Raw genomic sequence first — 26915 nt, forward strand, 5'->3', positions numbered from 1 at the left:
GAGAGCAGCTGGGGCGAGGCTGCCCTTGGGGAGCCCTGCCAAAGGTGTGGGCACGTCCTGCCGTGGCCGTCCTGGGCTGAGCAGTGCCTGGGGGACAGCCTGAGGTGGGCAGAGGGCACACACGCGGCTCTGTGCCCCCCGGTGCCCCCATCACAGCCTCGGGGACGCCCTGAACTGCTGCAGGAGGCAGAGGATGGCAGCGGCCAGGGCCATGTGCTGGCGGGCCAGCAGCTTGGTGCCCAGCTCGGGGCACACCTGCCCGTGCAGCTGCTGCTGCAGGGCCTGCACCAGCCGCTGGTAGGTGCCCACCACGCGGCCCAGCGCCGCCCCCAGCTCCTGCTGGCGCTGCCCGCAGTGCTGGCAGTGTGCCACCTGGAAGCAGGTCACTGCCAGCTGCACCAGGCGGTCGAAGGTGGCTCTCAGGGCGCACTGCACCTCGGGCAGGGGCTGCTCCGCGCTCAGCAGCGCCTGGCAGCTGGACAGCAGGTCCTGGGAAGCCCAGCCCAGGGCGCCCTTGCTCTCCGCGCCCTGCTCCGCGCACTGGCGGTGCCGGTGGGCGGCCGGGCTCCCGCAGAGCTGCCCCACAACCTGCTGCAGCTCCACGGTGTAGGCCAGGAAGCGCCAGAGATCCGCGGGGCTGGCCCGCGCCTGCTGCTGCAGCTGCCCGAGCGCCCGGAGGGGCGGCTGCTGCCCTGCCCTGCCCCCGGCAATGCGCAAACCGCCCCCGGGGGCCCTGGCAAGGCTGCAGCTGCTGGAGGGGGAGCGGGTGAGGGGCCCTGGCAGCTGGGGGGGGCTGCTTTCACCCTGCCCCTGGCTGTGGGGCTGTGGGAAGCAGCTGATGTAGGGCAGGCGGCAGCCGCAGCTCTCCAGCCCGTGTGGCACGGGGGACAGAGGGGTCTGCTCACCCTCCTCGGGGTTAAAACAGGGGAACGAGTGTGTTACAGCCCCGTGGCCTCCTGCTCCTGTCCCCGGGGCAGCTGGCACCGGGGAGATGGAGAGCCCTGCAGCCGGAGGCAGGCAGGAGGCAAGGGGAGCCCGGGCGGGCTGCGGCTGCTGCCGCGCCACGATCCCCGCACCTCTCGGCCGCCCTGCATCCCCGGGCTGCCCCGCACCCGGCCCCGAGCTGCCCGCCAGCTCCCCGGCACAGCCTGCTCCTGCTGCCGGGGACGCGGGCGCCTTCCTGCCACCAGCACCGGCCCCGCTGCACCCGCTGGGCATCACACAGCCCCGGGGCTCCAGGGGGACATTGGCCCTGTCCTGCAGGCTGTGTGACACGGGGGCTGGCCTCACGCCCAGTGCCAGCCAGGAGAGGCGGGTGAGAGCCCCCGGGGCGCTGCTGCAGCCTGCCAGGAGCTGGGCTGTGTCTGGGAGCCCCGTGTGCCCCTCGGGCACCCTCAGCAGGCTCTGCCTGCTCACCCCCTGCCAGCCCCCGGCCCGGGACACGGCCCCCTCGCAGCTGCTGCTGGCACTGCCCTGGATGTCAGCACGGAGCTCGCCGTCAGTACGGCACTGACCGTTGGCATGGCACTGACCATCGGCATGGCCCTGGCTGTCAGCCTGGCACTGACCGTCACCATGGCACTGACCATCGGCATGGCACTGACCATCAGCATGGCACTGACCATCAGCACTGCCCTCAATGTCAGCATGGAGCTGGCCATGGGCATGGCACTGACCCTCGCCATGGCACTGACCATGGGCACAGCACTGACCACGGACACTGCCCTGACTATCAGCATGGCATTGGCCCTCGCCATGGCACTGACCATGGGCACAGCCCTGGCTGTCAGCGTGGAACTGACCATCAGCGTGGCACTGACCATGGGCACAGCCCTGACCATCAGCACAGCCCTGACTCCCACCATGGCCCTGACCATCAGCAGCGCCCCTGTCAGGGGCACAGCTCTGGCCATGGGCTTTGCTCTCCCGACAGGGAGCCAGGGACGGCTCCACCCTGGCAGGGAGCAGCCCCTGCCCCTGGGCCAGCTCCCGGGGAGGGGCCGTGCTGGGCACAGGAGCCGGTGGCAGCAGCAGGAGCTCGTCAGAAGGGCACACAACAGCAGAGGGCACAACGCCGGCCTTGTGCCGGGCAGGCACCACCTCACCCCGCTCCTCCTGTGGCACTGGGCTCTGCCAGCCCGCAGTGGGCACAGGGTTCTCGTGGCTCCCGCACCCGGGACCTGCCTCCCCTGGGCAGCTCCACCGGGCAGCTCCCCTGGCACTGTGGGGAAGGGGCTCCAGGGACAGCAAAGGCGGCTGCTGTGGCTGCAGGCTGCTCTCCTCCTCCCCACCCTGGCCACCGGGAGGGTGAATGTCCAGAAGGGAGGAAACCAGCCATTCCATCACCGACTTTGTCCCCGTGGTGCCAGGCTGCGTGTCCCTCGGAGCAGAGCAGGGCTCTGTGCCAGCAGTGTCCCTCTGGGCCTGGGGGGCTGCAGGAATCCCCCTCTCCACGTCCTTCCCCGTGTCCTCTGCCGAGGGCTGAGCGGGTGGCCAGGAGCAGCAGCGCTGTGCGGAGCCTGGGGCAGCTGCAGGGAAGCTGACCTGTGAGGTGTAATCAGTTTTCAGGAAGGACCTTCTCTTCCTCAGGCTCTTGCTGCAGGTCAGCTCCCTCTCCTGGCCCTGCTTCTCCGTGGTCGAGGGGTTCTCCCCCAAGCTGTAGCACCTCAGCCTCTTTGGGATGCAGGAGGAGCTCCCTGCGCCCTCCCAGGATGCTGCATCATAGCCTGATGGCAAGAAAAACAGAGAAATCAGCAAGTCATCCCGGGCAGCAGAATACCCTCACACCTACACACAGGGCCCAAAAAGCTCCTGGCACAGCCTTGGAATCACAGGCACAAAAGTCCAGCAGCAATTCCGGGTTCCCAAGAGCAAAAGGAAATGATCTCTCGTGGGGAGTGGAATGTTAGGAAAAGGCAGAGCCTGGGTGTGTGGTACAGGATCTGGGCATGAGGGAGCAGCTTCACCTGCAGGCAGGTGTGGCTGGGACTCGCCAGGTAAATCTGGGGACAGCAGCAGCCCCAGGAGAGCACTGCCCTCAGCTGTAGGCACATCACCAAGGAGAAGCACGGCCAGAAGGCACCAGATGGATTTTTAGGTGGTAACAATTTCCACAGTGACAGCTTTGCCTGAACACAGTACAGTGACTGCGCATTACTATCAAAGCCAAAACTGTTCCAACGGCATGAATTACATTCCTAAGAGGTTCTGTTAATACTGAAAGAGCTGATTGCTTCAGGAACAGGAATACTCCCATTTCTGAGAAAATGAATCCTTGACCAAGCTCTGAACCCAGCCTCTGGCCTGAGCACACCTTTGATCTCGGGGGGTTCATGTGACAACGCTTTACAGGTTTGGGACATTCCAGAATGCCTGAAAACTGAAACTACTGCAAACTGACTTCTCCCAGCACCGTGTGTTTGCACATGATAACGAGTCCCCCTGCAATGTCACCGTAAGGGCGCTGAGGAGCGGCCTGCAGAGCACGGAGGCTCAAAGCGCCTTCCAAAGCCCCGCAGGAGCTCCGGGAGCAGGCAGGGCAGCCCGCAGGGGGACGGAGCAGGCAGCGCCGCAGCCCTGCAGCAGGACCCGCTGCGCCCTTACCTGCCGGCGGGCTGAGCCGGTCCGCAGCATCGTAGAACTCCTCCTCGGAGCTGGAATCGGCGAACCCCGGCGGCGGCCGCAGGACGGGCTCGCCGCGCCCCGCTGTCCCCGGGGCGGGGGACGCTGCGGAGCCCGGGCTGCGGCCGCGGCTGCCCTTGGCGCTCCCCTCGGGCGGCGGGGCCGGAGCCTGGCCCTGCCCCGCGGGGCCGCCACCGGGCCGCGCCTGCGGGCAGCAGGAACCGTCCCCGGTGCCGCCGCCCGTGCCGGCGGGGCTGCCCGCGGCGCGCCCCGGCTCGGAGCCGCTCTCGGAGCCGCCCGTGTCCCGCACGGCGGGCGTGCAGAACCGCAGCGGCCCCGGCCGGGAGGAAGGGCGCGCGTCCGCCTCATCCTCCTCCAGCGCATCCGCGGAGTCGCTGGAGCCGCTGGTCCTGCAGCCGCGGCTCTCGGCGTTGGCCGAATCGGAGGCCTCGGAGGCGCTGTCGCCGCCGGTGTCGCCGCTCGCCGCGGGGCCGCGGGGCTCCGCCGCTCCCGGTGCCGCGCCGCTGCTCGCCGCGGGGCTCCCCGGGCGCCGCTCCGAGCCCGGACCCGGCTCGCAGGAGCCCTCGGAGTCGCTGCAGCCTCGGGATTCATAGCCTGCCGTGTAAACGAGCCGCTCAGCCCGGGCTGGGGCAGAGCCTGACCCGCGGATCCCCACGGGGGCATCAGAGCCCCCGGCCAGCAGGGCAGAGTGAGGATGGAGCTGCGGGTGCTCTGAGCCCCCAGAGCCCAGGGCAGGCTGGGGATGGAACTGTGGGTGCTCTGAGCCCAGGGCAGGCTGGGGATGGAGCTGTGGGTGCTCTGAGCCCAGGGCAGGCTGGGGATGGAGCTGTGGGTGCTCTCAGAGCGGCTCCCGGAGTTCAGGGCAGGGGCACAGGGATCTGGGGGTGCTCTGAGCCCCCAGAGCCCAGGGCAGGCTGGGGATGGAGCTGTGGGTGCTCTGAGCCCAGGGCAGGCTGGGGATGGAGCTGTGGGTGCTCTGAGCCCCCAGAGCCCAGGGCAGGGTGGGGATGGAGCTGTGGGTGCTCTGAGCCCAGGGCAGGCTGGGGATGGAGCTGTGGGTGCTCTGAGCCCCCAGAGCCCAGGGCAGGGTGGGGATGGAGCTGCGGGTGCTCTGAGCCCAGGGCAGGCTGGGGATGGAGCTGTGGGTGCTCTGAGCCCCCAGAGCCCAGGGCAGGCTGGGGATGGAGCTGTGGGTGCTCTGAGCCCAGGGCAGGCTGGGGATGGAGCTGCGGGTGCTCTGAGCCCCCAGAGCCCAGGGCAGGGTGGGGATGGAGCTGTGGGTGCTCTGAGCCCAGGGCAGGCTGGGGATGGAGCTGCGGGTGCTCTGAGCCCCCAGAGCCCAGGGCAGGGTGGGGATGGAGCTGTGGGTGCTCTGAGCCCAGGGCAGGCTGGGGATGGAGCTGCGGGTGCTCTCAGCCCTCTCCAGCCCGCCAGAGCTGCCAGGCCAGCTGAGCCCAAACCCTCGGTGCCCACGAGCCTGCAGCTCTCACAGAGCCAGGGCACCCTGAATGCTGGAGAAGCCCTCTGGGACCATCCAGTCCAGCCTCAATCAAGCTCATCACACAGCCCTGGCCTGCTGCTGCAGGAGCTGGGCCACGCACCCGTTCCTCCCCACCCTGTGCCACAATAAGGCTGTTTTTACGGACCTTCCTCAGCTGAGACGCGGTGCAGCTGCTGCTGTTTCTCTCCCCAGGTGAATATGGAGGCGTTTGCATCCACAAGGAGTCTGTAGTAGCCAGCGATGAGGCACACGAGGTCCTTTGCACTGTTTGACTCCAGCAGCAGAGTAAGCACCTTTTTTGGTTTATTTTCAGAGGTGTGGGGAAAAAAAGAGTAAAGAAGATTAGAATAAGCAAATATAGATTAGAATAAACAAACATTGTTTGTACCACAGTCAGCAGGAACAGGCTGCACAAGGACAAGGCACCCCCTCTGTCTCATACAAGGAGGCACAAAGAAGAGAAATTTGTTTTTCTAGCCTTTTGTGCCTTTGCTGTGTCTCACTGATGGAGGAAAAAAAATCACTTTTCCTCAGCAGGAAAAATCACTTCTCTCTAGTAATTTTTTTGGTTCTTCCTATGAGGTTTCCCTGCCGAGTCTGCTCTAAGCCTTTTATCCTGGTGACTCCCCTTTGGAACCCAGGAAATCCCTTTGGCTGCCCTGGAGGGCTCGAGCCCCTGCCCGGGGGGATCAGAGACCTTGGCACAGAGCCCAAGACCCCTGTGCCTTTGATTCAGCCCTTGAAAAAAACAATCACCAACCTTGTATGAAGAATTACAAGTCAAGAGAGTTTAAGTAGAATAATAGTTTGTCATGGGGTGAAAAATAGATTTTTGAGGTTTTTAGAATGGGGTTCAGGGGGCAAGATGGAGGAATTTGGGCATGCCTTGTCCTTTTTCCTTCTTCTTGGCCTCCATCTTCTGGGTGATGTTGGCACTTTTAGATTGCTTTAGAGTAGAAGCTCAGTGTCTAACACAGGTGATGGGTATTGGGAAGTAACTGTAAATATTGTACAGGTAGTTTTTAGTATAAAAAGGTAACACTGCCCTGGGGCAGGCAGAGTGCCTCTGACTGTCCTGCTGGAGGGACCTGGGCAGGGCAGGAGAAAGAATTTTATAGACAAGGAACAATAAACAACCTTGAGACTGAGAAATGAAGAGCTCTGACTCCTCCTTTGAGTGCTGGGCTGGGAAAAGAGACTTTCTAACACAGCTTGGGGTCACTATGAGCAGCAGAGACGCCGAGAACTCCTCTGGCCTGTGAGGAGAGCCGATGGCGCAGGTGCCCCCTCAGGTGCGCTCACCTTCAGGTCCTGCAGGTAGATCTTGACGGTGCTGACGCGCTCCGAGTCCTCGCTGAGCTCCACCCTGCTGATGCTGGGGAACTCGGCCAGGCTGCTGGCGATGTTCAGCTTGCTGTTCACGATCTGGCTCACGCCGTGCCTGGCGCCCACCAGCAGCGCCACGTACGACTCCCGGTCCTGCAGCTGCACAGGGGCACGGGTCACACCTGGGCACGGGTCACACCTGGGCATGGGTCACACCTGGGCACGGGTCACACCTGGGCAGGGACCCCTCGGCCCCCCAGCTCCTGTGGGGTCCCAGCACTGACCCTCCTTCCACAGCAGCCCCCTCCCTGCCCTTTCCCCACACAGGGACAGCAGCCTCCCGAGGCGCCAGGGGTGCAGCAGCCACCTGGCGCACCCAGGGATGGGGCTGGCAGCAGGTGGGCACTGTCACGGTGTCCCCATATGGACCCAGCGAGACCTGCTGCAAGGTAGAAACCTCACAAAGACGTTTCTGGGCTTGGAAGATACGTCAGTGCTTTTTGTTAAAGTGATGCACTGAATGGAAAATGAATTAATGCACATATAACCTGGCAGAAATTGTTCAATTTGCAGGTAGGTGTGAAGTTTAGCATTGCTGGGACCCATGGGTGCCCCCCAGCATGGCTCAGCTCCCTGTGTGACACAGCTTGTGCTCTGCAGCTCAGCACAGACCCAGCTGGGGACAGGCAGAAAAATCAACAACCCAAGAAACCTCTCAGAGAAAGGGAAAAGTTCTTTTTTACAGCAAGATTTAAGGGTTTTCAGTGTTTTCCCAGGAGTTCGAAGCCTGCCCATATTTCCCAAGCACTTTATAACACACAAAGGATAGACAGGGTTTATCTGAAGAGCAAGAGTGACAGCTTCCAACCACAAAAAGTGCAAAACTGTTCTGCAGGCCGGTCTGTGCTGTGGACTTCAGTGGGATTAAACTGATTTTCTCCAGCACAGCCCCTCACCAACACCCACCATGGCATCCCAGGGCAGGGAGAGGCACTGTGGCCACTGGGACTGCATGTCCAAAGCAATTCCACTCTCAAACAGCTCCTTCTACCATGGTGGCACTGAAAATCCCACTCACAAACAGCTCCTACCATCGTGGTGGCACTGAGAATCCCACACATAGCCAGCTCCTACCACCATGGTGGCATTGAAAATCCCACTCACAAACAGCTCCTACCATCGTGGTGGCATTGAAAATTCCCGACACAACCAGCTCCTACCATCGTGGTGCCATTGAAAATTCCACTCACAAAGAGCTCCTACCATCATGGTGGCACTGAAAATCCCACTCACAAAGAGCTCCTACCATCATGGTGGCATTGAAGATCATCCCGCTGTACATCTTCAGCTCCCCCAGGATCTGCAGGTAGCTGAGGCGCACCTGGGCTGCGCTGAGTGTGTGCTTGGGGGGCAAGAGAGGGAGCAGGGTCAGAAACAGGCTCTGCAGGCCCTGCAGCAGGCACACAGCCTGGCACCAGCACAGCCAGCTCAGTGTGCCCACAGAGGTGCCCACGGAGCCCCCACACAGCCCATGGCAAGCACAGCACAGGGAGATCAGGGAGCGTGGGGGCAGAGAGCAGCCCAGGGGAGGGCACACCTGAGTGGGGATCACACACTACCTTCTGCCGAGGGTCCAGCAGCACCTGGTTCCTCTTGAGGTGGTAGCTGATGGCTTTCTTGATGTCCTTGCCTCGCATGTTCCGCAGCAGGGTGGGCGAGATGAAGTTCTCGATTCCCCAGTCCCTCCTGGCAGGAAGAGGGAAGGGAGCACAGGGGGTGCCAGCCACGCTGGCCCCACGGCACAGGGCAGGGCAGGGGCACCGGGCAGCCCTGGGGGGCTGTGGCACCCCCTGGAACTCAGTGCTCTCTGCCCCTGCAGGTCGGGGGGGGATTGCACAGTGTGCACTCTGAGCTGCAGAATGGCCATGGTTTCACCTGGTTTCACAGGAGCGAACTCACAGCCTGCCTGAGCAGCGCAGTCCCCCTGTCCCCTCGCCGTCCCCAGGACGGACAGTCTGTCCGTGCATGCACCTTGCTTGGGTGACAGGATTGTGACATTGCAGCACTTCCTGCACCCAAAACGTGGGCCAGGTGTGCTGCTGGAGTTTGCTCAGCCCGGGCATTAAACACCTGTGGGGTGAGAGCAGCACAGCTGCCCCTCCCTGCACACAGCTGCGCACGTCTGGCTGCACACGAGGCAGCCAGGGCCTGGTAATTAACCTGGCCACCACACAGGGCCCGGTAATTAGCAAGGAGCTCATCACCGCTGCCTGCAGCGGGGTCCCTCTGGGGCAGGAGCAGTCCAGGAGCACCAACGTGCAGCACAGCACACCTGCCCCTTCCGAAAGCATTGTTTGGTCATTTCCCCACAGATGCCAGTACTCCACACTGCCCAAAGGAGGCGTTTCTGGGCTGCTTCTGGCGGATGCAGAGATGCGCCGGCGATTACACCCTCTCTCTGCAGACACTGCAATCAGCGCTGGCAGGAGCAGCTCGGGTAACCATCACTGCCTGAGAGAGCTGCAGTTTCAGGGCCCTGGCCCTGTGACAGAGAAGAGCCTCCCTGTGCCTCGGGACACACCCAGGAGTTCACTGCCTGCACTGCTGAGGCAGGTCCGGGGGTTTGGGATTTGCAGTAATTACATATCCTCTGAACAGAGAGAAACATGGCTCTCCCAGGAAAATCCTGGCCAGCTGTGTAGAAGCTGTGGGAAACTTAGAAGAACAAATTCAAACCATTATCTCTCTTTCTGTAACCATTGTTTATAAATATGGTTCTCCAGAGTGCACTATTCATAGCTCACCAATAGTATAAAAAAAAATTCCTAAAAGCCAATCAAATCTTAAATCCACCATTATTTCTGTAAAAACTGTAGATTCGTGATAATGAAGTATCTTTTCATACACCATTATTTCTATAAAATATGTAGAGTTCTAATAATAAAGTGTCTTATCACCTTCTGATGATGAAGCCTCTATCTCAGCTATATCAGTGGCCCTTCAGAAGCAGGGCTTGAGGACAGGGAGGCCCCCAGGCCACCCTGCCCAGCCAAGGGGCTCAGTCCCCTCTGGCCTCCTGTGCAGCAGCTGAGCCCCCCTTTGGGGCGCTCCGGCTGTCCCTGGGCTCGGTGGCAGGGGAGCAGGGGGCACTCACTCGATGTATTTCAGGGACACCTTCTGGGGCTGGGCGCAGGCTGAGATCCTCTCCTGGATGTGCAGGGCAGCCAGGCGCAGGGCCACGCTGCACTTCATCTCCACTGCAAACCTCTCCTGGAGCACGTCGCTGCAGCTCTGGGGCAAACACAGCACAGTCAGGCCCGCGGGAACACGGAGCAAGGCTGCCGGCACGGCGCAGCGCCACGCAGCCAGCTGGGGACATCCCCAGCCCAGCACACACTCTGCTCGTGCTTGTAACTTTATCTCTGATACACCTGACTTAGTTGGTAAAGCTGATTTAAGAGTTCGAGGCAAATTGAATCGAAATGCCCTGATTTTAAGTGCTCTGCATTTCCATGCAGCTGAGCCACTCTGGGGCACGCTCTGGTCTAAGGCACAAATGAGGAAGGGCTGAGAAGGGATTCCCAAGGACAGAACCCAAGCCGCAGTGTCACCTGCAGGTACAGATACTCAAAGGCCACTGGGTCTTCCTGCAGGAGGTCCAAGGGGTCCCTGGGGACAAAGCACACCCTGAAGAGGCAGCGGTAGTCATGAGAGTCTCTCTTCTGGACCACCTGCAAGAGAGAGAGAGGGGGTCACACTGCTGGGCAAGATGAAACGGGAAAGCCTTACAAATATCATTGTCTGGCAAAGGATTTTGAGAATATGGAAACTACAAGAGAGACGGAAATGAAAGCAAGCTTTGAGATACCTCAGTTACTGAACAACGGGAAAACAATGGTGTGGCCGGCTGAAGGTGATCCCCTATTGATGGAGCAACACCCTCTGCTTGCAGACAGGCCCAAGGGGCAGAGCAGACCCTGCAGCTTGGCAGAAGGGCCCAAAGAGGAGTTTGTAGGGTTTAAATGTAACAGAGTGTGGGAATGTAATGATTCTTATAGGCTGTATGGAAATGCTATAGGATTTGTATCTTGGACTGTATTGGTTAGTGAGAATCAGAATATTCAACACAGAAGATAATTTATGTTATTGTAATGGGAACCTCGCACTCTTACCCTTTTGCTCTCTTACCCCTTTTAATCTGTTACGCCTTTTACACTCTCACCTTCTCACCCTCTCTCCCCCTCTCTTCTCTCAGCCTGCTCCGAGCTGTGTTTGGCAGCTCCCAGCAGGGCCCTGCACCCAGGCCCTGTGCAATAAACCCCAAATCCCTGACCTGGCCTCAGAGATCTCTCATCTCCTTCCATCCCCACCATCCCAAACGCCTGATGCTCCCACACAGACCACCATCCCTCCCTCCAGAGTGCACCAGGAGCCTTTGCTCTGCAAACCCACAGGAATGGTTTAACCCCACAGGCAGGGGAATCGTGAAGATTGTCCTGAACAAACACAAGGAGACTTTGCTCGTGATTGTAACTTTATCTCTGATTCTTCTTCTGTTTTTTTCTTCTGCCTGCAATAGCCCAGAAGCCCTTTGGCAGCAAGGCCTCACTTAAACACCTGCTGATCCCAAACACTCACAGCGTCACCAGGACAGAGGCTCTGGGGCTGTGTGATAACAGCAGGGGAAGGGGCAGCCTGCTCTGCTTTGGAGCACAGTCACGAGACACAGCAGCCCTAAACAGACCCTGAATCATCCCTATAATGTCAGCACAATGTCCAGGCTCTGAGTTATCCATCAGCACATTTTATTCTGGGCACATCCTGCCCAGCAGAAATCCTCTGACCCGTGTGCCCAGTGCTGTGAGACACCAGCCCCCGAGGCAGGGCTGGGGCTGGGCGATCCCTGTGTGCGCCTCCCCACTCAGGGCACCCCGTGTGACCCTCTGCAGCGGCTGCCACCCAACACGCCCGGCAGCAGCGAGCTGGGGCAGCTGAGCAGGCCCCCCTGACAAACCTGCAGGGGCAGCAGCCCCCCGGGGGCTCACAGGACACCGGTGCTGGCTCAGGATTTAATTTAACCCAGCGGCCCCTGCTGGGGTGAATGCTCTGGCCGCTCAGGGAGCTGTGAGCGCAGAGGCCGTGCACAAGCAGCCCTCTGCAGATGGGCTGATGTAACAGGTGGCACAAAGGATGTCACCCACCGCTGCTCTCCAGGCAACGCCAGCCCAGGGGTGCTGCTGTGTGTGTGTGGGCACTGCTCCCAAAGTGCCTTCCCTGGGGCGTGGGGTGTGAACGCCATGGCAGAGGTGGATGGCAGCGCTGGGCACAAGGGTTTACCCCTCTGGTGACCCCCGTGCCCTCGCTGCCCGCTCTGCAGTGGGGCTGTGGGACGCACAGGGGCCCTGCTCACCTGAGCAATGAGCTCCTCCTCGTGCAGCAGGTGGATCTTGGCCAGGTTGTACTGCTCCTCCAGCACCAGGGCGAAGTGGGCGATGCTGCGGATGGACAGCTTCTCCTGCAGGGTCAGCACGATGTCCTGGCAGGGCACAGGGCCACACAGAGCTCAGCTGGGCCCCAGCGCTGCTGCAGGGCTGCCACCGCCCGAGCCCGGCCTGCAGAGCTGCAGGGGCAGACACAGGCACAGCACCACCACCCAGGACAAGGTGCGCCAGCTGCAGACCCCAAGGTGTCGCAGGAATCAGACCCATCTCTGGAGCTGCCTGTGCTGAGCTGCCTCACTCTCACAGCTTTGGGGGGCGGCGAGCACCTTCTGCCCCCCCTGAGCGACAGAAACACCCCAGGTGTTTGCTGTGTTTGTCGTTCTTGCTTTCTAGAACTCTGCAACCTTTTGGATCTCTGGAAGTGTCCCAGGCCAGGCTGGAAGCAAGTGAGAGGTGTTCCTGCCAAGGCGGGAGCTTGGAACTGGTCTCTAAGGTCCCTTCCAACCCAAATCAGTCTGTGATTCTGTGATTTGTGAAAAAAAAAAAACTAGAAGGAACTTGTGAAGAACACTTCTCTCCAATAAACAAGAATTTGAGACTGGAATTGTAAAAATCCTACCACATCTCACTGAAATTGGTGTTTCACTTTGTATTAGAGAATTCTGTCAACATTCTAACTGTTATGGAAGTAACGAGGTTCACTTTTGGCAACAAGAAAATATCACCTCAGGCTTGACTGAGCACAAATTGAAACAGAAGCCCTTGGGCTCACTCCAGCCTTTTGAGCCAAGCAAAAACGTTTGACTCACCTCAGTTTTAAGCCAGGATGTCTCAAAACACAGAGGAATTTCAGGAAACACCTGGCTTGGGAAGCATTTCACTCATTTAGATATTTCTGGAGGGCAATTGTGAGGGCTGCTCTCAAAAACTGGGAAAACTTATTCCATTTCAGAGCTGAGCAACTCAAGCCAAAGACGAAGAGCTAATCCATCCTTTAGAAATTAAACCCTTGGGGAACAGGCATTCAAATATCTCTTTGCAACTCTCCTTTCCTTTCTACCTCCTTGCTTTATTTCACTACTTCATTTTTCTAGACCCTGCAAGTCAAAAGACTTGCAGACACTTACTTGCCTGAGACCACAGTGGTTCTGTGAAGCTTGAAGGAGCTAGACAAACTCCTCCTTTTCTGAGGAAAGTTTTCACTGCTGGATAAATGAAATCTCTTTGTGTTTCCCTTTAATATACTTTCAGCCTGATAGCCCCAGCACGCCTGTCCATCGTGAGTCTCTCCCACAGCATCTGCACTGTGCAGGACACCAGCTGTCCTTTAGGTAATTTATGACCTCCAGCCACTGGCCATGGCCAAATCCTACCACGTCCAGCATCAACCCTGAGCAGCTGCAACGCTCAGTCCAGCAAAGCTGGGGGTGTGCAAGGCTGTGTCCAAGCACAGCAGCTGGGGAAGGGCTGGGTGCACGGCTCTGCAGAGCAGCACTGTGCTGTCAGGGGAGTGATCTGAGGGAGGATCACCCTTTGCTCAGGAGGATCATTCCCTGTGTGCTGCTCTGGCACCTGAGGGGCTGGATCAGCTCTCGTGTCTGCAGAGGGAGCATCCTTACAGCGCAGAACGGGGCTGCAGCTCACAGACCAGCCCAGCCAGCAGTGCTCAGTGCAGCTGGGGGGCTGCAAGGGCCCTGCCTGCAGCTGGTGGGTCGGGCTGGGGGGGCGGGAGCAGCCTGCAGAGCTCCTTACCTTCACCGTGGTGCTGCTCTCAAAGCGGAACGCCTTGGTCTGCCCGTTCTCCAGGTACACCTTGAGCACGTTGGGCATGAACAGGAGGGAGCTGCCCTGCAGAGCAAGAGCAGCAGCTGCACCCTGGGGCACCCGGCCTGCAGCACCAGCTGCTCTGCCTGCCTCTGCAAGGCCAGGAAAACCCTCCTCTGCCTTGGCAACCCTTTCCCCCAGCACATGATCAGGGCTTGCTCCTGATGATGGCTCTGAGACAGAGCAAAACTCTCCAGAGCAGAAATCCGTTCTGATTTAGGTGAAATGTACATCTTTGGGTCTGTGGCTGGAAAACACAGCTATGTAGCCTGACTGCAAAGGCCTAGGCTCAGGGAAACTGCTTCAGTGAAGGACAGAGAGAAGGGGGGAGACAGAGGGTGATAGAGAGAGACAGAGACTGCTGTGAGAGCAGGCCAGCCTGACCTAGGAATTCTTCCTGATAAACAAGAACCAGCAGCAAATGTCACTGAAATTTGTAAAATGAGTATGTATGAACCTACTGTGAAACTGTACGCAGATGTATTTGAGAGGGGGATAAAAAGGGACCTGGAGTTCCCAGAAGTACATGTGGCTTTTAAGGAGAGCAATCTCCGCATGTGTCCTGTAAAAGGCATCTTGCCATCATCAGCCAGCAGTGCCCAGGCTGAGAGCAGCCCCTCAATGCCACAGGAGCCTGGCAAACACACAGCGCTGCTCCACCAGCCCTGCCCCGGCACCTGCAACCCTGGCACGTCCCAAAGCAGCAGGGGATGCCACCCGAGTGTCCTGAGATGGGTACCAAACACGTGGCACAGGACAGGACACCCTCAGCCAGAATATCTCTGCTGCCTGGCAAACACACAGCGCTGCCTCCACCAGCCCTGCCCCGGCACCTGCAACCCTGGTGAAATAGAGATTTTTGGAGCTCGCTTGAATTAGCAATATGAATTAAGCATTTAAAGTTTAGCCTGTAGAACTATGTGTTGAATTTTAACCTTTTTACTTAAGAAACCTCTGCCATAGTACAAAGGGCATAGGAAAATGCAAATTTCTGAAGTTTCTTGCATAAAGAACAATACCAGAGAAGACCAAGAGATACAAATAGCCCGGATAAGGAACTCCTCTGTCTCCAAGCTAATCAAGGCCGACAGACTACTCAGATAAGCACCAAGGGACCGAAAGTGCATGCGCAAAGGAGAAAAGTTCAAAAGTTCAGTCCTGAGGAAGACCACAATCTTCAGCCTCAGAGACCAGCAGAGACCCGCACACAGCAAACAAGGCGTGCCCAGAAGGGCGTGGATCTGATTGCCAGGCGAGGCGAGGGGCCAGGGGTTGAACATGCATGGCAAAGTTGTGCAATGCATTGCACATGGAACACCTTTGTGAATAAAGACGCGGGACAGCCCGAGGCTCGGGGCACAAGTTCTCACAAGAGCTGTCTCGCTTGTGCCGGGTGCTGACATGCATCCCCACTTCACAACGGTATCTGGCTGTGGAGTTCATTCGCTCCGCGTATCGCTCCACTGGCACCTCCCAAAGCAGCAGGGCATGGCACCAGAGTGTCTGAGACGGGTCCCAAACCGCTGGCACGGGACAGGACACCCTCAGGGGTGGATGAGGAGGTGCCCTGCTCTGACGCTGGCTGCTAGGGTACACCCAGGGCTAAGCAGGCTTGTTGCTTCCATGAGGATTAGGGCTGGGATTAGTGGGGTTGAGGTTTCACAGTCCTCTTAGGAGGGTGGTGAGTCACAGGGGGAAGGCTAGGGCTCAGTTTATAGATAGTTGGGTGGTTGGGGTAAATGTGCAGGGTGGCAGTCCTAGAAGGTTAACGAGTAGGAGGAAGATTATGAGGGATGTTAAAATTAGGGCTCCTTTGTGTCGTTTTTTGTCTAGGGGTATTATTAGTTGTTTTGTGACTAGGTTGATAAACCATAGCTGGAGAGTTAGTAATTCATCGATTGTCTAGGGAGGGTGGTAAGAGAGCTGGGAAGCTGAGAAGCCTCAGAGGAAAAGGAAAACATTGTTTTATTTGCTCTTTTCATGTTTTACTGCTTTAGAATGTGGTTGAAGAGACTGATTATCCAACGTGTGAATTGTTTTTACTTAATGACTAATCACTGCTTAGCTGTGTCAGACTCTGAGGAGAAAGTCATAAGTTTTCATTAGTATGTCGTTAAGCCTTTTGTAAGTATCCTTTCTCTATTCTTTAGTATAGTTTTAGTATATATATTTTTATATATTTTAATATATATTTTAATATAATATAGTAACATATTATTATAATTATTATATCATTTATATATAATAAAATGATAAATCAGCCTCCTAAGAACATGGAGTCAAATTCATCCTATTATTATATTATAATTATTATATCAATTAGATATAATAAAATGATAAATCAGCCTCCTAAGAACATGGAGTCAAATTCATCCTTTCTTGCCACGGGGGTCCCCACAAACACCACACCAGAGCCCCCTGAGGTTCCTCTCTTTCTGTCAGGGGCTGCTCCCAGTTAACCCTTCATCTCCCGTGCCCTTCCCGTGCCCCGGCCCACGCTGTCCCCGGGGCACTGCCCGGGATGTGGAACCCATCAGCGGCCCGCAGAAGGCAGGAAAGCAGCGAGGCTCATGAACAATTCATGTTCCAGCCAGCAGGGTCGGGTTTCAGCTGCAGAACCAGCCGCAAGGATCACTTAGCCCTGCTCCATTAGGATGACAAGAGGGGTATATTTACTGAAACTGGAGGCTGCACGCCTTTCAGGGCCATAATGCCCATTTTGGCTGCCTGAGTGCGTCAGCCCAGGAAAGGAGAGCGGCCCTAAAGCACTCACGGCTGCCGTGGTGCAGAGTGCTTTTCCAGAAAGGAATCATAAATATGCAACAAATTTATTTACCCTTCCTTTGTGCTAATACCTCACTGCTCAAAACAGGTTACACATCCAGATGGCGAAAAGGGAACCTAACACCAGGGACCCCAGCACCTGAATTAATTTTCCTGCCTTTGTGCTGTCATTAATTTAATGGCAATCTAAACACTGACCGTGTCCCTGCTGTGCACTTGCAGAGGTTTGATCAGCTCAGACAATGCTGGCAGAGGCTTCAGGGCAGCTCGGGGTGCAGCATTCCCTCCACAGGTGCCTTCTTTAGGCAATGACAAGAGGTCCTTTCCCAGACCCACTGGGACCCACCCTGCCATGTGCTGGGGAAGATGAGACGGGAAAGCCTTACAAATATGATTGCCTGGCAAAAGATTTTGAGAATATAGAAACTATAAGCGAGATAGAAATGAAAGCAAGCTTTGAGATCCCTCAGTTACTGAACAACTGGAAAACAATGGTGTGGCCGGCTGAAGGTGATCCCCTATTGATGGAACAACACCCTCTGCTTGAAGACAGGCCCAAGGGTCAGAGCAGACCCTGCAGCTTGGCAGAAGGGGCCCAAAGAGGAGTTTGTAGGGTTTAACATGTAACAGAGTGTGGTAATGTAATGATTCTTATAGGCTGTATGGAAATGCTGTAGGATTTGTATCTTGTACTGGATTGGTTAGTGAGAATCAGAATATTCAACACAGAAGAGAATTTATTGTATTGGAATGAGAATTTTGCTCTCTTACCCCTTTTACTCTCTTACCCTCTCACCCTCTCTCCCCCTCTTTTCTGTCAGCCTTCTCTGAGCTGTGTCAGGCAGCTCCCATCAGGGCCCTGCACTTGGCCCTTTGCAATGAACCCCAAATCCCAGCAGGATTTGCAAAAGGCCTGGGTGCAGGGGAAGGATCCCCGGGTCCAGAGGGACACTGGGCACCTCTGGGGGCACAGCCCAAGCTGCTCTGCCCGGCCCTGCCCTGCGGGGAGGAGGAGGAGCGGGGTCCCCCAGGCAGGTGACACCCACAGCACACCTGTGTGCAGGGGACAGGGAGCAAACCCTGCCCTGGGAGGGTCTGAGCTGCACCAGGGAGTTCCTCCTGCCATAAGGGACAGCAGACAGACAGACAGGCAGACAGGCAGGGAGAAGGGAAAGGGCCAGCAGGTGGTTTGCCACTGCTGCCAAGCAGAAAGGCTTGGCCAGACCTGGACAGGTGAGCAGCACTGATGAGCAGGGGGCACAAAGGGGCAGTTTGGCCGCTGGGGTTTTTCATTCTGAAAGACACAAGGAAAGATCGGCAGAGCTAATGACTCACAGCTGGCCCCCAGGAGCTTAGAAAGCTACCCAGAGGGAGCAGGAGACGTTCAGGAGCTGTTCACAGTTTGGGGGGGACACAGGAGTTGTCACCTGTGCCACAGGGACACCAGCAGGGGCAGAGCCGTGGGCAGAGCTGTGGGCAGCCAGCTCAGCTCCAGGAGCAGCAGGAGCTCTGTGCTGGGTCTGCAGCAGCCTCTGGAGAGCTGCGACCAGCTCACCTGGCAGCTCACCTGGCAGCTCACCCGACAGAGGCACAGCTGTGGATGCTCTGTGGACACCCTCTGCAGGGATGGATGGCAAGCTGCCACTCTGAGAACACTGTCACACCCAACAGCGAGGCAGACTGCCCAGTGACAGAGCCCCTGACCAGTGCCTGTGCCCAGGGACAGAGCACCTGAGCAGTGACAGAGCCCCTGCCCTGTGCCTGTGCCCAGTGACAGAGCCCCTGACCAGTGACACAGCCCCTGCCCTGTGCCTGTGCCCAGTGACAGAGCCCCTGAGCAGTGCCTGTGCCCAGTGACAGAGCCCCTGAGCAGTGACAGAGCCCCTGCCCAGTGCCTGTGCCCAGTGACAGAGCCCCTGAGCAGTGACACAGCCCCTGCCCAGTGCCTGTGCCCAGTGACAGAGCCCCTGAGCAGTGCCTGTGCCCAGTGACAGAGCACCTGAGCAGTGACAGAGCCCCTGCCCTGTGCCTGTGCCCAGTGACAGAGCCCCTGAGCAGTGACAGAGCCCCTGCCCTGTGCCTGTGCCCAGTGACAGAGCACCTGAGCAGTGACAGAGCCCCTGCCCTGTGCCTGTGCCCAGTGACAGAGCCCCTGAGCAGTGACAGAGCCCCTGCCCTGTGCCTGTGCCCAGTGACACAGCCCCTGAGCAGTGACAGAGCCCAGTGACAGAGCCCCTGACCAGTGCCTGTGCCCAGGGACAGAGCCCCTGAGCAGTGACAGAGCCCAGTGACAGAGCCCCTGAGAGCCCCTGAGCAGTGACAGAGCCCCTGCCCTGTGCCTGTGCCCAGTGACAGAGCCCCTGAGCAGTGACAGAGCCCCTGCCCTGTGCCTGTGCCCAGTGACAGAGCCCCTGAGCAGTGACAGAGCCCCTGCCCTGTGCCTGTGCCCAGTGACAGAGCCCCTGAGCAGTGACAGAGCCCCTGCCCTGTGCCTGTGCCCAGGGACAGAGCCCCTGAGCAGTGACAGAGCCCAGTGACAGAGCCCCTGAGAGCCCCTGAGCAGTGACAGAGCCCCTGCCCTGTGCCTGTGCCCAGTGACAGAGCCCCTGAGCAGTGACAGAGCCCAGTGACAGAGCCCCTGAGCAGTGACAGAGCCCCTGCCCTGTGCCTGTGCCCAGGGACAGAGCCCCTGAGCAGTGACACAGCCCCTGCCCAGTGCCTGTGCCCAGGGACAGAGCCCCTGAGCAGTGACAGAGCCCAGTGACAGAGCCCCTGAGAGCCCCTGAGCAGTGACAGAGCCCCTGCCCTGTGCCTGTGCCCAGTGACACAGCCCCTGAGCAGTGACACAGCCCCTGCCCAGTGCCTGTGCCCAGTGACAGAGCCCCTGAGCAGTGACACAGCCCCTGCCCAGTGCCTGTGCCCAGGGACAGAGCACCTGAGCAGTGACACAGCCCCTGCCCAGTGCCTGTGCCCAGGGACAGAGCCCCTGAGCAGTGACACAGCCCCTGCCCAGTGCCTGTGCCCAGGGACAGAGCCCCTGAGCAGTGACAGAGCCCAGTGACAGAGCCCCTGAGAGCCCCTGAGCAGTGACAGAGCCCCTGCCCTGTGCCTGTGCCCAGTGACAGAGCCCCTGAGCAGTGACACAGCCCCTGCCCTGTGCCTGTGCCCAGTGACAGAGCCCCTGAGCAGTGACAGAGCCCCTGCCCTGTGCCTGTGCCCAGTGACAGAGCCCCTGAGCAGTGACAGAGCCCCTGCCCTGTGCCTGTGCCCAGTGACAGAGCCCCTGAGCAGTGACACAGCCCCTGCCCAGTGCCTGTGCCCAGTGACAGAGCACCTGAGCAGTGCCTGTGCCCAGTGACAGAGCCCCTGAGCAGTGACAGAGCCCAGTGACAGAGCACCTGAGCAGTGACAGAGCCCCTGCCCTGTGCCTGTGCCCAGTGACAGAGCCCCTGAGCAGTGACAGAGCCCCTGCCCTGTGCCTGTGCCCAGTGACAGAGCCCCTGAGCAGTGACACAGCCCCTGCCCTGTGCCTGTGCCCAGTGACACAGCCCCTGAGCAGTGACACAGCCCCTGCCCTGTGCCTGTGCCCAGTGACAGAGCCCCTGAGCAGTGACACAGCCCCTGCCCTGTGCCTGTGCCCAGTGACAGAGCCCCTGAGCAGTGACAGAGCCCCTGCCCTGTGCCTGTGCCCAGTGACAGAGCCCCTGAGCAGTGACAGAGCCCCTGCCCTGTGCCTGTGCCCAGTGACAGAGCCCCTGAGCAGTGACACAGCCCCTGCCCAGTGCCTGTGCCCAGGAGGGCCAGCCCAGCTCTCCAGCGGCACATCGTTAACCTGGCACACACAGCAGTGCTCTCCTCTCCCCTCTGGGGCGGGACTCGTCCTGCCCACACCTCGGCGAGGTTCCCCATGCAGGCATCAGCCCCTCGGCGGAGCACAGTGCCTCCCGCCCTGCCGAAGGGATGGCTCGAGCTCCGACGGCAGCGGGACAGAGGCAGTGCATGCGGTGTTTCCCACTGTAGTATATGGTAGAGATAATTCATGCTATTACTCTATAAAATATTGTAAAATCCAAACCATGTCTTTTGACCCTCCTGGCCGGGAGCAGTGTCTTATTCATATACATCTAGTTCCCGGACGCACGTTAAGATAAACATCGAAGTTTTAACGTAAAAATAGAAGCTTCCAGGACAATAATCACCGGCTTCCCCGGGTCGCCCGGGCCCACCTAAGAGTGATTATCGCCTCCACGATCACATCTGTCGAGATAACCGGACGGCGCCACCCTGATACATGTGAATACACGGCTTCCCCGGAGTCGACTGACAACATCAGACACCTGGACTGAGCCTTTGTCCACCTCTGCACATGCAAAGCTGCGGTTATGCATGTGAAGAGACACAAAGAACATTCGGTCATCTCTGCCTCGGGCAGGATAAACCCGAGGAGCTCGCTGAGCAAGGCCGCATTTGTGAACTGGGGAGACTCTGACGCTCGGAGGTCAGAGCCGTGTGTTCACCCAGCGCCAATCCCGGGCTCGACGCTGACTCTTTGGCTGTGGTGGTTTCGACAACCGAACTTCGGTCTCACAGACAAATTAATAAATCTTTGCTAAGTTTTCTTATAAGTTTGGCTCACGATTTGATAACTTATAACACCATTAATCCGAGCAAGCACATCCAAGGCAAAGCCCCGCAGGTGCCAGTGCTTCCTCCGCGCCCCGATCAGCCCCGGCCGCAGCAGGGAGCGCCTGTCCGGACCAGGGCAGGGCAGGGGGCACAGCGAGCCTGAGCCCCCCGCCCGGGCAGAGCCCCGCGCTGCGCTGACCTGCGAGTGTCCGTTCAGCAGCACCTCCTCCGCGAACCGCACTTTGACCGGGTTGGTTTTCAGCCTCGCCCTCTTCTCCTCGGTCAGGAACGACGACTTCGGGCCGCCCTGCAACGACAGCGGGGCTGGGTTGGGGCAGGGCAGCGCCGGGCCATGCGGGGCTGCTCACCTGCGCTGCCCGCATACACCTGGAGCGGCGTCCCAGGGAGCCCCTGGGCTCCCGGCCCCTTCGCACCTTGCTCCAGATTGCAATGCAGGATGTTTGCCATTACCATCTGTACGGCAGATTACCTTTGTCAGGTGGGCAGTTTGCCTTATCTCTCTCTTTGAGTGACCACATTCACACCTCCCTCGGGAGGGGACATTGCTGATAACAGACTATTGAATGTCACTGCATGGCTGATAAGAACTATAACATCCCATTGTGAGATGCTCCGCCCAGGGGGAGGAGCCAAGCATTGCTGCCCAGATATAATCCAGAGGGAGGAGCCAAGCATTGCTACCCAGATACAATCCAGAGGGAGGAGCCAAGCATTGCTACCCAGATATAATCCAGAGGGAGGAGCCAAACATTGCTGCCCAGATATAATCCAGGGGGAGGAGCCAAGCATTGCTACCCAGATATAATCCAGAGGTTTTTGAGACACCAGCACGGCTTTCTCCACGGGATTCCCCAGAGGAACAGCAGCTGTCTCTCCTCCCACTGGATCTTCAGAGGAAGAACACATCCTTCTCTGCAGATCCCCCTGCTCCAACAGAACCACCCCTGACACTGCAGGAGGGCTCAGCCACATTTCCAATGGGACTGCCACCAACACCCTGACCCACAGGGTGTCAGGCTGGGTTCTGACTCTGTCACTGTTGTTCTAGTGTACTGCATTTTTCATTTTATCCTTTTATTTGTTTCCTTTCCCTATTAAAGAACAGTTATTTCTTGCTCCCATATTTTTGCCTGAAAGCCCCTTAATTTAAAATTTATAGCAATTGGGAGGGGTGGGGAGGGTTTACAGTCTCCATTTCAGGGGAGGCTCCTGCCTTCCTTAGCAGACTCCTGCCTTTCCAAACCAAGGCAGACCTGCTGGGCAGCTGCTGCAGCCAGCGGACACTGTGTGCCAAGTGCCAGTGTCACTCTGCCACTGTCACTGCACGGGGTCCAGCTGCTGTGCCCAGGTGTCCCCCCCACACCGGGACCCCGCAGAACAGAGGATGGCACTGGGCTGCACCCAACCCAGCACACAGAGAGCCTGGTAGTGATGGACAGACCCTGCCTGCCCTGCTGGGCTGCCTGGAGTGCTGCAAACCACCCACGGGCACCAAGGATGGGATTGCTGTCACCAAGGACATGGACACTTGCTGTCACCATGGTACGGTCCATCAGGCTCAGGTGTGCTCAGGAACCCTGCACAAACACCCTGTAAAGCATGGTGGTCCCCCAGAGCAGCAGTAGAGCCCCTCAGTGTCCCTCCAGGTAGAGCGAATCCTTCACCTGTGCCTGTGTCGCCTGCCTCAGCCCCACCCTGCCCTGGGGGCAGGAGATAGGGGAACAGATCGGGATTTGGGAGGCGGCCCCGAGCCCTCTGGGCATCCCAGAGCCCAGCAGGACACATGGGGCAGAGCCCGTTGCTGCCGCCCATGCCACCGCACCTGGGGCTGCCGCAGCCGCTGCCCACCCTGCCCAGGGCTGGCTGTGGCACCAAGGATGCTCAGGGCACCCCCGTGGCCCTGACCAGCCCCTGCCAGCCCAGCCACCCCTGCCCGTGCCCGGGGAGCTGAGGAAGGGTCACTCACGGCCGTGCAGCGCAGGACGGTCAGCAGCAGCTCATCACCAGCGTCCCTGCAGAGGGACACACGGTCAGCGCAGGGACACCGCGGCCCCGGGGACACGGGGACATGTGTGTGACACACCTGATGAGGCTGGCGGCCCGCTCCACCGACAGGCCCTCCACCGTGCTGGAGTTGATCATGATGAGCTGGTCCCCGGGCTGCAGCTTGCCGTCAGCTGTGCTCCCTGCAGAACGGAGCGGAGCGGGGTGAGGCACGGGGAGCCCGACCGCCTGCCAGGGCAAGGAGCTGCTCACCCCGTGGAAACAGCCCTCTGAGATCAACAGCACAGCCAGAAATCACCCCAATCACCCTCTGAGATCAGCACCACCCCGCCGAAAACCTTTGAGATCACCACCACGCTGCAGGAACCCTCCGAGACCACCTCCCAGCACCTGCTGCCCTCAAGAACCAGCTGACTGGCAAAATAAAAGGGGCTGAAGGGCACTGGGGGCTGACACCACCTGGTGTGTCCCTGTCTGTGTCCTTGTCCCCCCACCTGAGCCTCCCTCTGCCCGTGGAGAACCCCCCAGGATCTGTCCCCTTGTCACAGCCCACCACACTGGGAACCAAGCAGCCATGGGGTCCCACCAGCAAAGGGCAGGCTCAGAAGGACAGGTTTTCTGTGTTTCAGGTTTAGTAAACTGAAGGGCAGGTTTCTTTGTGCCTCATCTTTAGTAAAATATTGGTTCTTTCTGATTAGGAGAAGAGAGAAGCGCAGCAGAAAAAACTCTCTTCGTACTCCCCACAGCTCTCAGGTAATTCCACATGGGAAGGGGCACAAAGAGAAGTGGGAGTGACAGACGGTCCCTGACCTGGCCCAGAGCCCAGCCAGCCCCCAAACAGAGGGCAGACACCCACAACAACAGGTGAAAACTGCGTGGTTTTCTGCACACATTTAAAAAAAAAAAAAAACAAAACCACCAAACAAAAAAACAACTCAGAATGAGAGGTTTTGAGTTGCACCCATCACCTTCTATAGCTAAATATCAATCTGATTGATTTCAGCACTGCCTGCATCCAGCAGCAAAGCCCTGTGTCACAGGGCTGAAAGCCCAGGGTCTGTTCAGATCACCGTGGCCACAGTGGAGTAAGATGAAATTCTCTGAGATAAGATTAAATTCTTCCTCTGAATTTCAGATAAAACACTAGGAAGGACTTTGAGCAGCTCTCTGCATCAGGAAGGCCAGCAGTGAGAGAGCACAGGTGAGGGACACGTGGGGACACTGACACTGGCCCCAGACTGGGAGATGGGACAAGTCCTGGTGCCCCTGGGGGCGAGCTCAGGGCTCTCCCACCAACAGAAACCAAAGCCAGCAGCTCATGCCCACAGCAACAGAACCCACAGCCCTGCAGTCAGTCTGTCCATCCCCACACCAACAGAACCCACAGCCCTGCAGTCAGTCTGTCCATCCCCACACCAACAGAACCCACAGCCCTGCAGTCAGTCTGTCCATCCCACAATAACAGAACCCACAGCCCTGCAGTCAGTCTGTCCATCCATCCCACAATAACAGAACCCACAGCCCTGCAGTCAGTCTGTCCATCCCCACACCAACAGAACCCACAGCCCTGCAGTCAGTCTGTCCATCCCACAATAACAGAACCCACAGCCCTGCAGTCAGTCTGTCCATCCATCCCACAATAACAGAACCCACAGCCCTGCAGTCAGTCTGTCCATCCCACAATAACAGAACCCACAGCCCTGCAGTCAGTCTGTCCATCCCACAATAACAGAACCCACAGCCCTGCAGTCAGTCTGTCCATCCCCACACCAACAGAACCCACAGCCCTGCAGTCAGTCTGTCCATCCCACAATAACAGAACCCACAGCCCTGCAGTCAGTCTGTCCATCCATCCCACAATAACAGAACCCACAGCCCTGCAGTCAGTCTGTCCATCCCACAATAACAGAACCCACAGCCCTGCAGTCAGTCTGTCCATCCCACAATAACAGAACCCACAGCCCTGCAGTCAGTCTGTCCATCCCCACACCAACAGAACCCACAGCCCTGCAGTCAGTCTGTCCATCCCACAATAACAGAACCCACAGCCCTGCAGTCAGTCTGTCCATCCATCCCACAATAACAGAACCCACAGCCCTGCAGTCAGTCTGTCCATCCATCCCACAATAACAGAACCCACAGCCCTGCCTGCAGTCAGTCCATGCCCACAATAACAGAACCCACAGCCCTGCAGTCAGTCTGTCCATCCCCACAATAACAGAACCCACAGCCCTGCCTGCAGTCAGTCTGTCCATCCCACAATAACAGAACCCACAGCCCTGCAGTCAGTCTGTCCATCCCACAATAACAGAACCCACAGCCCTGCAGTCAGTCTGTCCATCCATCCCACAATAACAGAACCCACAGCCCTGCAGTCAGTCTGTCCATGCCCACAATAACAGAACCCACAGCCCTGCCTGCAGTCAGTCTGTCCATCCCACAATAACAGAACCCACAGCCCTGCAGTCAGTCTGTCCATCCATCCCACAATAACAGAACCCACAGCCCTGCAGTCAGTCTGTCCATCCCACAATAACAGAACCCACAGCCCTGCAGTCAGTCTGTCCATGCCCACAATAACAGAACCCACAGCCCTGCCTGCAGTCCGTCCATCCCTCCATCCCCTGGTGCTCTGTCATCCCCACACCTGCAGTGACGGAGGCGATGGTCAGCGGCAGCCCAGGGCAGATCTCGAAGCCGTAGTGCTGCAGCACCAGGTCCTTGTACACGGTCACCGTCACCTTGGCCCGGCTTGGGGGCTGCCCTGCACTGTCCCCAGCGCTGTCCATCGCTGCCACGCTGCCCCTGGGCCACCAGAACACACAGTTAGACAGGCCACTACCACAGACAGCTTGTCCAAGGATGCACGCTGTGCCTGCTGCCCAGGGGCTGCCCCAGGGCTCTGCAGGAGGCTGTGAGCACAGGTCAGCCCAGCCCAGTGGTCACACAGAAGGAGAGAAGGTCACACAGGTGTGCCCCAGCACAAGGCATCGCCTCCACCCACAGGGAGCAGCAGCACCCTCACCCAGCGAGGCAGCACGGCAGCTCTGGGCCGTCCACTCAGCCCATGGATGTCCACTCTGTGCCCACTCTGTGTCCACTCCACCCTAATGTCACTCCCAGGCCCCAGGGAAGGAAAGCAGCCGTGGGCCAGGGTCCCTGGCAATGCAGCCCAGGCCAAAACGCGGGCCCACAGAGAGAAGCACGAGCCCACCTTCAGGAAGAGCCAGTTCCAGTGGAGCAATGCTGCATTTCCTCCTCACAAAACCCCAGCAGAGCACGGCAGGAACGGCAGCCCCTGGCAGCCAGGAGGGTTGCTCACAAACTGCTGCCGCTGTTGTGTTTCTGTGAGCGCATTTCCCAAGGACAGACACAGCGAGCAGGCCGCGCAGGCCGCGCAGGCCGCGCCAGCCCCAGGGGCGGCCTCTGCCCCAAGGTGCTCCCTCCACAGACCCCACTCACCTGGGCAGGCTGTCCCGAGAGCGATGAAGCCATTTTGCTACCATTTGCTCTATTCTACATGCTTTTCGTGTATGGATTAAGCTAGTCTCCAAATCTCCCATTTACCTGGAACTGACAGAAATCACAGGGAAACGGTGACTGGGGAATTCTTCTGGACAGCTTTCAGCACTACCAACACTAACCCACAACCCATTACAAGATATTACATGATATTACATGGTATTACATGGTATTACATGATATTACATGATATTAAATTATATTAAACTATATTAAATTATATT

At 58.3% G+C, this 26915-nt stretch overlaps 2 protein-coding genes across 2 annotated transcripts in view; one reads left to right on the forward strand and one right to left on the reverse strand.

Annotated features, from left to right (window-relative positions):
- TOMM5 (translocase of outer mitochondrial membrane 5) overlaps nucleotides 1-26915 on the forward strand; it is a 184756-nt gene that overhangs the window by 140974 nt on the left and 16867 nt on the right. The gene's annotated exons all lie outside the window — the stretch shown is intronic.
- On the reverse strand, nucleotides 151-26675 carry FRMPD1 (FERM and PDZ domain containing 1). Its single transcript, XM_054287593.1, has 17 exons — nucleotides 26632-26675; nucleotides 26385-26514; nucleotides 25817-25976; nucleotides 23249-23351; nucleotides 23132-23177; nucleotides 21344-21451; nucleotides 13663-13758; nucleotides 11880-12005; nucleotides 10081-10200; nucleotides 9624-9760; nucleotides 8089-8215; nucleotides 7776-7871; nucleotides 6446-6628; nucleotides 5289-5436; nucleotides 3604-4236; nucleotides 1720-2726; nucleotides 151-1449 (listed from the first exon to the last, which is right to left on the reverse strand). Exons 1-17 carry the CDS (start codon nucleotides 26673-26675, stop codon nucleotides 151-153), a joined length of 4563 nt encoding a protein of 1520 aa, XP_054143568.1.

The sequence above is a fragment of the Melozone crissalis genome, unplaced genomic scaffold (assembly GCF_028551555.1).
Source record: "Melozone crissalis strain CALT ecotype California unplaced genomic scaffold, PUWL_Pcris_2 ptg000060l_1, whole genome shotgun sequence".
NCBI classification, from domain to species: Eukaryota; Metazoa; Chordata; class Aves; order Passeriformes; family Passerellidae; genus Melozone; species Melozone crissalis.